The 12,573-nt window shown below is 34.4% G+C and overlaps 1 protein-coding gene and 1 pseudogene across 2 annotated transcripts; both read right to left on the bottom strand.

The window, feature by feature from the left end:
• Positions 1–1,283: 1,283 nt before the first annotated feature.
• On the bottom strand, positions 1,284–2,564 carry LOC143533694 (uridylate kinase PUMPKIN, chloroplastic-like; annotated as a pseudogene).
• Positions 2,565–5,830: 3,266 nt separating this feature from the next.
• On the bottom strand, positions 5,831–9,147 carry LOC143533660 (phospholipase D alpha 1-like). Of its 2 annotated transcripts, none has more exons than XM_077028362.1 (3): positions 9,052–9,147; positions 6,470–8,366; positions 5,831–6,264 (listed from the first exon to the last, which is right to left on the bottom strand). In XM_077028362.1, exons 1-3 carry the CDS (start codon positions 9,145–9,147, stop codon positions 5,831–5,833), a joined length of 2,427 nt encoding a protein of 808 aa, XP_076884477.1. The 2 variants fall into 2 exon arrangements, with proteins under 2 accessions (XP_076884477.1, XP_076884478.1); XM_077028363.1 differs by having other exon boundaries at positions 9,064–9,147.
• Between the last annotated feature and the right edge of the window lie 3,426 nt (positions 9,148–12,573).

The raw sequence follows: 12,573 nt of genomic DNA, 5'->3' as shown, positions 1-12,573 counted from the left end.
CCATTGTGGAGGACTTTTCACTTTTGGTTTCTGATATTTGTGGGTATATTCACTCATTACTAGGGTATTCATCGAATCGACTTTCGGGTTTGAATTATGTTTGTATGTTGAAATGAATTCTGATTTAAGTTAAGAAAAACAATCGAGTTTGGGTAGAATTGGATGAACCAAATATGAGAATAATAAACAACTAAGTCACATTCCGTGTGATACACGGATTGAAAAATATTTTTTAAATTTCATATATTATTAAAATTTAAACTAAATAAATATGTAACAATTAATATACCAAGTAACTTAAATATGACATAAAAGATGAAATAGTATTTAAAAATCTATTATAAGGACGACAAATATTTCCTCCTATGTCCCAAAGGTGTTGCACCTGCCACTGGCTTTCATATCCTGCTCACCTTCAACCTGAAAATTCAACCGCAACTTAGAAATAATTAAAAGCCATATCATACATAAACACATAATATACGAAAATTTGAATGTGAGGTTTTTATAACAAAGCCTATATGCTAATTCTTGGTCGGTTGAAAATTACAAGTCTACCTTATAACAATTTGTTTACACAAAAGCTGACTATCTGCTTCTACTTATATGCATAGCAAAAGAGGTTCAAATGAACAATCCCAAACATAAACTATTTAGTAATGATTTAAGTTACATATGAAAGCAAGTAATTTCCCCCCTAAATCCTAATATCAACTTAAATCAGAAAAAAAAACATTTAAAAAGGATAATTAAGAAATGAGAGGAGCAAAATTACCCTTGAGCATAGATTCTTCCAGCACCAAGAGCGTTACGCCCAACTTCACCGTTCCCCATGTAAAACGTTAATACCATAATTCGAAACCGAGCATTGTTTACTTGATATCTGCATCCATAAAAAATAGCAATAACTTCCTTTTCTAAATGTCATATAAGAATTGCACCAATTCTTTCTAGCAAAAAAACTGAATGCTATAAACAAATAATATTTGTATCAAACAACATAAAATTGGCATAGTTGGCTTGGGATGGGTTATGTTGACCCACAATCAATCTTTTAAACATGCTTTATAAATAGTCTGTGTTAAATATGATAGTAAAATGAAACTATGCAGAAGGTTATACGCATTAATGATAAATGGAGTCATTTTCTCCTAAATCAGAACCCTACCTGATTTGATAAACATTTTAACAATATTTTCTATTTGGCATGTTCAATTCATCGCAATATTAATGATAGATAAAAATATACTTACTTTATGCATAGTGAAAGGCTGCAGCGGTATCTATGTGAAGAACGGATTCCCGGTTCCTGCTGCAAGAATAACGACCCGTCGTTTTCCTAAATGCCTAACCGCCCTTCGCCTTATATACGGCTCAACAACCTGAGACATCCTATGTTGTTTGGACTTGTTTCGGGATCCCAATGCTCTCCGTTGTTACTTGCAAATATATAGCATTCATCACAGTTGCCAACATTCTGACATGTTTTTTTCAAAATTACAAATTACCCTTACTGTAAAAATTATAGATTTACTAACAAAAGAGTGACTGAAGTTTTACCCAATATAATCAGCTGATGAACGATCGAAACCACTACTTCTGGCTTCCGAGGCTCCACGGAAGATGTTTTCTCCACCAACTATGACTGCCAAAAATCATAGTAGGAAAAAATAGTATATATGATTATTCAATATCATATAACCAATTTAAAAACACGCATCTAAACACCCCTTAAATTATATAAAAAATGGTACCTAAATGCCAAGGCGAGTGACATCACCAACTTCTCTTGCAATAGATATTGCAACCTATTTATTAGAGGTAGCATCATATACTAATATTTATTAAAGTAGAGCTACATTATAAATTAAAACAAAATATAGTTTTAAGTTACCTTTGGGTGTTTCTTCACCATCACCCTCACCACTTACTTTAAGGAGCACCCTTTGCCACTTAACCGAAGCTCTAAATGTATCGTTTTCATTCAAACTAATATACAGACAATCCAAATAGCCAATTTCAGGGTGGGTAATCAAGAAACACATATTAAGTAATTAAAATAAATTGAATACCAAATTCTCCTAAAGGTGGGACGGTATAGAACTATGAACAAGTAAATTCTTACAATCTTGATAACATGAAATATTCAGAAAAAAGATTTAAAATAAAAATATGCATCAATTATCCATATAATTTGCTAATCTATTATACCCACCTCAATTATCAAACTTAAACTTTGTTAACAAAAAGAGATTAAATAATAATAACAACAACAACAACAACTGTTTATTGGGTTCATAGAAATATACCTAAAGGCTATGGAATCTGAAGTATGAACCCTTTCAGAAGGAGCAATTGATGACCAAAATCGGTTGTTGTTAAACCCATAATTAATTTGATGGGTTGTCTTGAAAATATCTAAATGTGGTGAATTTGAGATGGATAAAAACGCGGGATGGAAGCAACAGCCATGGAGAAAGGTTTTGAAAGAGCAAGATTTATCAATTGATTTTGCCCTAAAATTTTTAGGAATGAATTGTAGATAAGGAACCTGTAGCAACCATGCTTTAGAACCACTAAGTAAATTAACAATAATAAAAAAAACAAACTGAAAACGAACCTGTAGCAAACATGCTTTAGGAGACGGTGGGGGTTAGTAGCTCCAGTTGTCTCGAGAGCCGTTAACAGGAGGATGTTGGCAGCCACGATGGTTAGCGGCTACGGTGATAAACTTTTCCCATTTAACTTTAACGAAATTCTTTGATATCAGATCTATTCATGATTAAAGCTTCAAAATTTGAATTTTCATGTTGCAAAATAATATCAAAAGCTTCAGGAGGAAGTTTGTAAAGGAGACATGGCCTTTTCTTTGTTTGACACGGTAGGAAACTTAATCTAGTGGTGACATGTCAGCAAACTAAAGCTGATGATGACATGTGTCAAAAGTATTTTCATTTATTATATAGGGAGATATATATAGGATGGAAAGTGTGAGAAGATAATCTGAACTATTGATTGTGTTTAATCAATGGTCAACAAAAGAAATGGCAAATACGTAAATACAAACACCTGTTTATAACATATTTTTAATTAAAAAGGGTGCATATGTCTTTTGTGATGTAGCCCTTATTAAGCTAGACATTAATGCATTTAGCGGTTTCATTTTTTTATGCTTAATCAATGGTCATAATGTCATATATAATTTTTAATATTTTATTTCTTTTATTAAGCTAGACATTAATGTGTGTGAAAATTTTAGAATTGTAGATTATGATCAGCTATTTATTATATGTAGTTTAATATAAAAAAAGTTTATTTTGTACTGTGTAAGTGGTATTTAGCGGTTTCATTCTTTTATGCTTAATCAATGGTCATAGTATCATATATATAATTTTTAATGTTTTATTTCTTTCATTAAGCTACACATTATTGCATGTGAAAATTTTATAATTGTAGGTTATTAGCATGATCCACTATTTATTATACGTAGTTTAATATAAAAAAAGGAGTTTATTTTGTACTATGTAAGTGGTATTTTGAATTGTGTATGTGTAAACTTTATTGTCTGTAGCTTCATGTATGCACTGCGGAGGTGGTATTTCCAATTGTATGCGTGTAAATTTTGTCGTGCGTAAGTTCATATATGTACTTTGTAAGTAGTGTTTTGAACTTTTTACTGGTAAATTTTATAATATGTAGGATCATTTATGTGTAATGTAGGTTCATATATGGTTTGTGTAGATGACATTTTGAATTGTTTATTCGTATTTTTTTTTCTTCTATAGGTTCATATACATACTGTGTAAGTGGTATTTTAAATTGTGTATGCGTAAAATTTAGCATGTGTAGGCTCATATATGTACTGGGTACGTGGTATCTCGAATTATATACGTGTAAATTTTATCATGTGTTGGATCATTTACGTAATATGTAGGTGGTTTTACGAATTCGGTATAAAACTGAAAATCTTTCTAGATTTGGTTAAATTTGAAATATTATGACGAACGAATTAATCATATATTAAAAAAAACCATTTAAAGCAGAACATAGTTTATTACTTGGTTATATTAGTTGATAACCTGGTACTATTAGAAATGCATCAATTATTTCATGGTAAATGAAATTAGTTATATTATAAAAATTAAATATAAAAATGTGTAATTTATCCCAAATATTTGTTACTTGCCATATATGAAAATAATCATTGTACTAAAATACCCCTTTTATTAATAAAATTCATAAATAAAAGAAAAATTATGATTGGTTGTAATTACTTCTCGCAATAAAAAAACACTTCTGAAATGAACCTAATCCAATATATATATATATATATACATATAGGTTAGGTTATAATAAAAACCCACTTGAGTTGTGAAAACTCTAAAAACTCATTCTTAACTACATGTAATTAAAGATTAAATTTTGTGGTGCATAATTAAAGTTAATAAAAAATGTAAAAGTTTATTTACATATTCTCTCTCTTGAAAACATATATAAAAATTACTAAAAATTGTAAAAAAAAAAATAGCAAAACATTTTTTTTATGTTTTCGATGTTTTGTATTAAATGTAACAACATATATTATATGTAACAAAAAAAAACGATGTTACATAGGGTTTTTACGGGTTTTCTCAATTCAAGAAGGTTTTCAAACTATACTTCTCCAATATATATATATATATATTATAAGAGTTACAAAATTTAGTTAATATTTTCTTTGAACTTTTAGTGTGATGTAATTATTCTCACCATACGAATCAATTAATTTTTACAAAATTAATGTCATTTCAAATTTTCAATGTTGGACTGGACTTTCATACACTTTCTAAGGCTTCTTGCCTTCTTATATGAGATTATGGGCTGGGCCGCCAAGTCAATAGATTTAGATATTTGGTCCTGCTACAAATCTACAATCGTGCGTAAAAAAACTTAAACTCAGAACCAAACCGAAAAGGAAAAAAAAACCTAGAATCGAGTTTCTTTATACCCAGTTTTAAATACATGAACCTGTACCTGACCCTGTCGTAGGGTACATATATGGAATAGGGTACATATATGGAATGCATTTCAGTACCAAAACTCATACTCGGAACGTGACCTAGTTTGTACCCGGTAATACCCAAAAACCGGAACCAGTTCTTCCAATACCTGAAACCGGGTTTTTCAAATACCCGACCCATACCCGAAAAACACCCCATTAAAGTGCAGCCCCTCAAAAAACTCAATCGATACCCGAAAATAGGGTTTTTACAATCACCAGAAATAGGGTATTCAAATACCCGGTCTGACCAGAATTCGATGCACAGGGTATGGATTTTAGAGACAATAACCAGCCCCGAACAAATCCAGGTATTGTGAATACCCAATTTCCCAATACCCAGAACCGGGTATTAGATAAACCTGATTTTTCCACCTCTAGTCTACAACAATGTTGTAAAACTCCGGAGTAGGCGGCCGAGTACTCCCCGATTACTCTCCGCCTAGATCGAGTACTCCCAACTCGGCCGAGTACTCCTTAGGTATTTTCCGATTAATCCCCGACTACTCCCGAATACTCGCGACTCCCCAACCGCTTAGGGCCGCCTAACGACTTTTACAACCTTGGTCTACAATCCTTCGGCCATCACAAAAAGTTGCATACAATACGTAATGAGAAAAGTGTTATTAATGCATATTGCATAACCACTTGTAAGTCATAAACCCAATTGCATATTTATAATCCAAATATTTATGAGATAATAATCCAAAGTCCAAAACATAGCTTATTATTCGATTACAAAAATAAAATTATGAGTTATTGGATGCCAAATGATAAGAAACAAAACTCATCTTAGGTAGTAAGAATAGGAGGAAGGTAATCAGATTTACCACCAAGTATCTTTGCACTTGTATCTGGGAAACACTCAATTCCTGGCAGTTCGGTAACTCCACCATCACTAGTAATAGCAATGGGGTAGCGAAGCAAGTGTCCGGGTAGATCACGCTCTAGATCTTCACTAGCGTACATCTCCCAGTATTTGTCAGCCATTTGGTTAACCTTTCTCGCGCATTCAGCATTCTCGGGGTGTTCAAATGTGTCATCAATCATACCAAGGTGTTCATACCATAGAGCCATACGGAACCCGTGGATATCTCCCCTAGCCGGTTGCCTCCCGGCTAGGTGGCATGGTTGATAGGCTCCCATTGCTATTTCAGAGTCTCGAGCACCGTCCATAGATCGTTGGTTGATGTTAGCCGATCCAACTATTATGTATTCATCATCAACTGCACCACACACGCATATGACGTTAACATGTTATAAAATGTGTGCAAAATTTAAGGGGTGGCTAAACGTATCTCTATGTACTAAGCATACCCCCAGGTGAGAGGGATATTATTATTATTATTATTATTATTATTATTGTGGGGTGGGGGTGTAAGAGGTGGGATACGTCTAGCAACACCCAATTTAAAGTTACTAGCTACTTACCGATCATCATTTTAGAATGCACATAGATCATGAAGCGACGGTTTTGTTGAGCATGATGATAACCCGAATTTGGTTCGGGTGACTCAGTGGGTTCATGCTCTTCGCCGTCTTTCACTTCACGGTTTCCAAGGCAAAAGAAAGTGAGATACTCTCTAGGATCATCATCAAGTCCCTTAGCTTGGAGCGCCTTAACAATATCTTTATACATCATCTCCATAGTTCTTCGTTGCCAGTCCAATATGGCCTGAACGGATCCACTTTCTGGGATCCCTTCAGGCCACATTGGGACGACAATATAAACAATAAACTTTTGACCGGCCTCGATCTTGCTAACAATCTTTAAAGAAAGTTCTTTTGGAATAAGGTGCAACGCGCCGATTTCATTAATGTTAATATCACTAGATTTCCAAGCGAAAGAGCTTCCAAGAAAATACTGGTTTTCGATATAAATAAAGTTTTTCGCTCTACGTATTGCTTGAATATACGCGTCTTGAATGCTACGATCGATTATATTATCCTTTCCACTCACAAGCCCCGACTTAGCCGCTTCCTCTGGCGAGTCTGGGAACCCGAAAGCGGCACCACCATCAATTGACCTGAACAGCTGAACGTTCCACGATTCTTGGTCATCGGGAAACATGGCCGGAGACGGAGGGATTAACACATCATGAAGTTGTCTTAAGTTAACCAAAACATCCTTCCCACCTTGTTTCCTCCACCTTTGATCAAAATTAAACAAAACATCCCACGCGATTGGTCCCTCTAGCCGCGAATGTATATCATGCCACGGCTCACGTGGACCGCCTTTAGTAATCGCCGCACCCGCATAATTCGGCTGATGGAAATCATCATGGTGATGGGAATGCAAAGTCCTGAAAAGAGTATGAGTAGCATAATCATATCTACCATCACATAAATCAATCCCACCAACAAAACTAACCACCCGCCGCTTCGAACCACCATTCGGAAGCTCATGATCCACCACAATAATCTTCTGGTGGTGTGTAAACATAGTGGACACTTGAAGATCTTGAATAATACTCCCACCATCATCAGGGTTCCTTGGACATAAAATACAATGCACATCAGTGTTCTCAAAAAAGTTTTGGGTTTCTTCATCATGTGTAGCCATTAATCCATCTTTCTTCAATGCATCCACCGATGTCCGATCGTCCCACACGAGCATAGCGACACGAACACCTTCGTCCGCTTTTCGTTTAAGGAGCTCACCGAGCATGACGTCACCGCCTTCTTTCGGTCTCTTATTGTCACGTATCAAAGCTATTTCAGTATACACAGACCATCCAGTTATGTAAATAAAATGTTTAGCATTAGTGATTGCATCAAAAACATCTTCCCAACATCTATGTATCTTGTAATATTTTCCGCCCGCGAGGGGTATTTTCGGGATAAAATTTTCCGGTACGTGTGCATCTTGGTACAATGACACACGGCATCCGGTTCTTTGTGGGAAGAATGTGTATGGTACTCCAGGGTACTTAGTGGTTTTGATTCCGTGGGCCCAGTTACGGTCTTGGGTGACGTTAAAAAACTGTAGTTTGACGTGGATTTTGGCGCCGGATGTAACAGGGTTCTTGTTTTCGTCCATGATTTCGAGCCATTTATCGACCTCGTCGCCCTCGGTGAGGTCGGTAACGGGCATGTAAGCACGCCCAATTAATGTTGCGCCGATAGGGTTATTATCTTTAACGGTGAAGATTACGTCAGATGCTGAGTGGGCGCAGTAAATGTGGAACGATTCGAACCATCTAGGGTTTTGGGGTTCGTTTTCGATCATTCTTGTTCGTCCAACTCTACATTTTTCTATATCGATTGTTGCGTACATCTTCGGAGTTCCTTCACCGAATCCGACGGTTTCTTGTATGTTTGCCATAAGCTGCATGCCAAAATAGATTTAATAATTATGAAATTAGACAACTATTGAAGGATAACTAACAATGTATTGTTGTTCGTACTTATTAAAAAAAAATTGAAATCATTTACAAAATTAGTCTTGCATAGTTTGGTCAAAGTCAGTTCTTTAGAATCAAAATTTTAAACAATTAGATGCATTTATCTTGTAACAAGTTCTAGTGTTACTTTCATTTAATTTTCTGTTAACTTATAAATTATTTTACCCTTTTGAGTATTTTATAAAGAGACCATTTATGTATAATGTATTGAACTCTTTTGGGTGACTGTATGCAAATCACAAAAGATAAGAAGGTAACCCATTCCCCCAATGCGCCACTTCGCGTTTTTTTTTTTTTCCAAAAAGCTCGTCTTTCTCTTATTTGGTTTTGACCAGTATGTGTTGTGGAGTTTCGTTGAGACAGAGTTCTGTTTAAATATAGTTAATCACATAAATGATCCATGTGGTTATTAAAGGGCAAAGCTTTTATTTATATAATTTAATAAAAAAAAATATTGTCAGGCCTTAAACTCGTTACAAAATTAAAACCAAATAACACAAATTTACAGCTTTTGAAACTTATATTCCAAAGATGTGACGTACTAACGTGCACAAAATTATATGAACCATTTGTGTAATTATCTCATAGAAAAATATACGTTATATATACCTTCCCGAATACATTAGGGCCTCCACCTTCACCATGAAGCTTATCCGCCTCATAGATGGTAACATGAAGAGTTCCATGGAGCAATACCTTAGACATTTTCAAGCCTGCACCAAATTAAAAAAAAAAAAAAAGAATTAATCGTCGGTTATCGAATTCATACCATATAAGACGATAAGCAGTACATATGTATATATATACAAATTGTGACTCTGAAATCACACTTTTTGGCTGACTGATATAGTTGTGTTTATATGAATATATGAATGATGATATGAAGCAATTGAAACATTGGTTACCCTGTAATTAGATGAGATGTGGAAACATAGAGAATATGTGTAATGCAAGAGGTAATAAGAGGGATGGGCCACAGAAAATAGTGATCCGTAAAAATAGTTAACACTTAAAATGCTCACAACTTACTATTTATAGGAATTTAAAAATGTTCACAACAACGTGTACCATTTTATATTTGATATGGATCTTCGAATAATTTCTTTTTTGGATAAACTTTAATTCTAGTGGAGTTAAAGGTAAAGTAAAATTAAAAAAATAAAAATACTGATGACTATATAATAAAATTTTCATTGAATTTTAGGTTTGTTGGGGAGGATTTTAGTGGATGTTGATTCCTATCCTTCGATGCAACAACACCGTAAACCCTCTCCTTGCTTTAAACATTCAAGCTACAACTCGTCAACTTTTTTGCTGCTTTATCTCAAGACCTTTGGTATCACCAGTTGCGGCACCCGGGATTGTTTTTAATACGTGTTCTCAAACAACAAAATATTATTACTAGGGGAAAACTTACTTTCTAATGTTTGTCAATATTGTGTTTTGGGTAGTCATATTATCATTTTATGTCAGAAATCATGCTTCGTCTTATTAATCACAAACAATCAAAGACAACAAATAATCTCCAATCTTCAATCATTGACAAAGCTTACAACACCAATAAACCGTCTACAACGAAACTAGATCATAACACAATGATTTAGTGTATAAAATCTCAAAAAACCACCATCAAACCCTAACAGTGAGTATAATTATAAAAAATAGAGAAAAGAGAGCAAAATGGTGAAAAATATCTTTCAGAATAATCTCCAATTTTTCTTCGTTTTGTTATAACACCTCCAACAACCCAAATGAGCCTTCAACCAATTCTCACCATCTAAGCTCATGATCAAGTATTTAGAAGCCCAAATAACTCCAAAGCCCACTAGGCACAACACATACACAAATCAGAAATAAATAAGTGTAACATATTATACAAATATTGAAATGACCAATAACACCCTTTTTTACATTCCCCCTCAGTTCAATATTTGAAACAGTAAAATAAACCTAAACTATCACAAATAAGAGAATGTTGTGTAGGATACAAACCTTTTGTGAAGATGTCAGCTAGCTGATAATCAGATCTGGTCTGAACAATCTTAACCGCCCCTGCAGTAACTCTTTCTTGCAAGAAGAAAAGATCAACTTCAAAATGTTTGGTGCGGTCATGAAATACAGGATTAGCCGCTATGGATATTGCAGCGGTATTGTCACAATGCAATTTCATTGGCAAAGTTACAGTCACTTGTAGCTCTTTCAACAACTTTATCAACCAAGTCATTCCACAACAAGTATCACACATAGCACGGTATTCAGCCTCCGCTGAAGACCTCGACACAGTACACTGTTTTTTACTTTTCCAGGTCACAAGTGACCTCCCAAAAACACACAATATACGGTAATTGACCTCCTACTGGTCAAACACTTTGCCCAGTCAAAATCTGAATAAGCTACTACATTTAAATCATCAGATTTTGTTATCATCACACCTTTACCCGGAGATTTCTTCAGGTACCTAAGTAATCTCAATGTCAGCCCCAAATGAACATTGCTAGGTTTATGCATGTATTGACTTAGATATTGAACCGAATAAGAAATATTTGGTCTGGTATGAGATAAATAAAATTAATTTACCAATTAATTTTTGATACTTAGTTATATTTTGTAAAAGAAAATCATCCTTTTTACACAATTTTGAAAGTATAAAGTTCTGTTCAATAGGTACATTAACCGGTTTACAAGCTGTTAAACCAAATTCTTGTAAAAGTTCAACACAATATTTTCTTTGTGATATACAATAACCTTCTGTTTTTTTCAATACCTCTATCCCTAAAAAATATTTTAACAACTCCAAATCTTTTATCAAAAATTTTGATTTTAACAGGATTTTAACATTTTCTATCTCATCCTTGTTATTCCCTGTGATAACTATATCATCTACATATACAAGTAGAACAATTAACACATTGTTTACAGATTTAATAAACAAAGAATAATCACTTGAACTTTGAACAAAACCGATACTCAGCAAAACACCTACAAGCTTCTCATTCCACATCCTTGGTGCTTGTTTCAAGCCGTACAAGGATATTTTAAGTTTACAGACTTTAGTTTCATCCTTAGAGAAAAAACCCTCAGGTAAAGTATATAAATCACCATAAAGAAAAAGCATTATTTATATCAAGTTGATACAAAGGCCAATCATGTTGCACAGCCAAATAGATAACACACCTAACGGTTATCATTTTAACTACAGGAGAGAAGGTTTCATCAAAGTCTATTCCTTCCCTCTGGTTAAAACCTTTTGCAACCAACCTGGCTTTGTATCTCTCAACTTCACTGGTTGATTTATACTTAATTTTATATATCCACTTACACCCTATTGGTTTTCTACCAACAGGCAAATCAACTAACTCCCAAGTTTGATTTCTGTTGAGAGCATTCATTTCATCATTCATGGCTGTTACCCAATTACTATCAGTAACAGCCTCTCTAAAATGCTTAGGTTCAACACTTTTATTAAGAACAAACACTAAACACATACTTTCTCTAGACAAGTTCCCATAATTCAACACTTTCTCTAGACCATACTTAACTTTACCCTCTACAACAAAGTCCTCTAGCCTCTTTGGTAAACTAGAACTCCTCGTAGATCTCCTCACAGTTGATGAGGTTGTTTCATTTGTGCCCTCAGGTCGAGTAGTTTCATCAGAAATGTTAGGTACATAACCTACCTCACTGCTAGCAACCTCAGTTCAGTTGGTTGCTGAATCTCAGCCCTACCTAACTTCTTTGGGCCATCTGCAGAAGCCTGATCACTATCCCTAATATCTGAAACTCCTTTTTCATCATTGAGACTTCCATTTAAAGAAGATTGGTTGTCATCATGTGACATTTGAGCCAAAACAAGGTACACCTTAGTACGTATTTACCGATTAAGCAAATAAACGCCTTTTGCGTAACAAACGAACGATTAACCGAACGGGTCGGGTTATGACCCATATATCTCGGGGGGCCATCTATAAGTAATATACGATCTATACAAGCTAAAATATTAGAAATATGGTCTTAGTTTGATAGCAAACAAGTTAAACGAAAACAAGCTCGTTTAACTACCCGCTATAGATTTAAACGCGAAAGATAGTTACAAACCAAGAATTGTATCATCCGTTAAGCCGAAAAAGACTT

Source organism: Bidens hawaiensis, unplaced genomic scaffold (genome assembly GCF_021521415.1).
Source record: "Bidens hawaiensis isolate Kalapana, Puna unplaced genomic scaffold, B.hawaiensis_p1.1 tig00009828_1, whole genome shotgun sequence".
Taxonomy (NCBI): Eukaryota; Viridiplantae; Streptophyta; class Magnoliopsida; order Asterales; family Asteraceae; genus Bidens; species Bidens hawaiensis.
The sequence above is the reverse complement of the archived record's forward strand: the minus strand, read 5'-3'. Positions and strand labels throughout refer to the sequence as shown.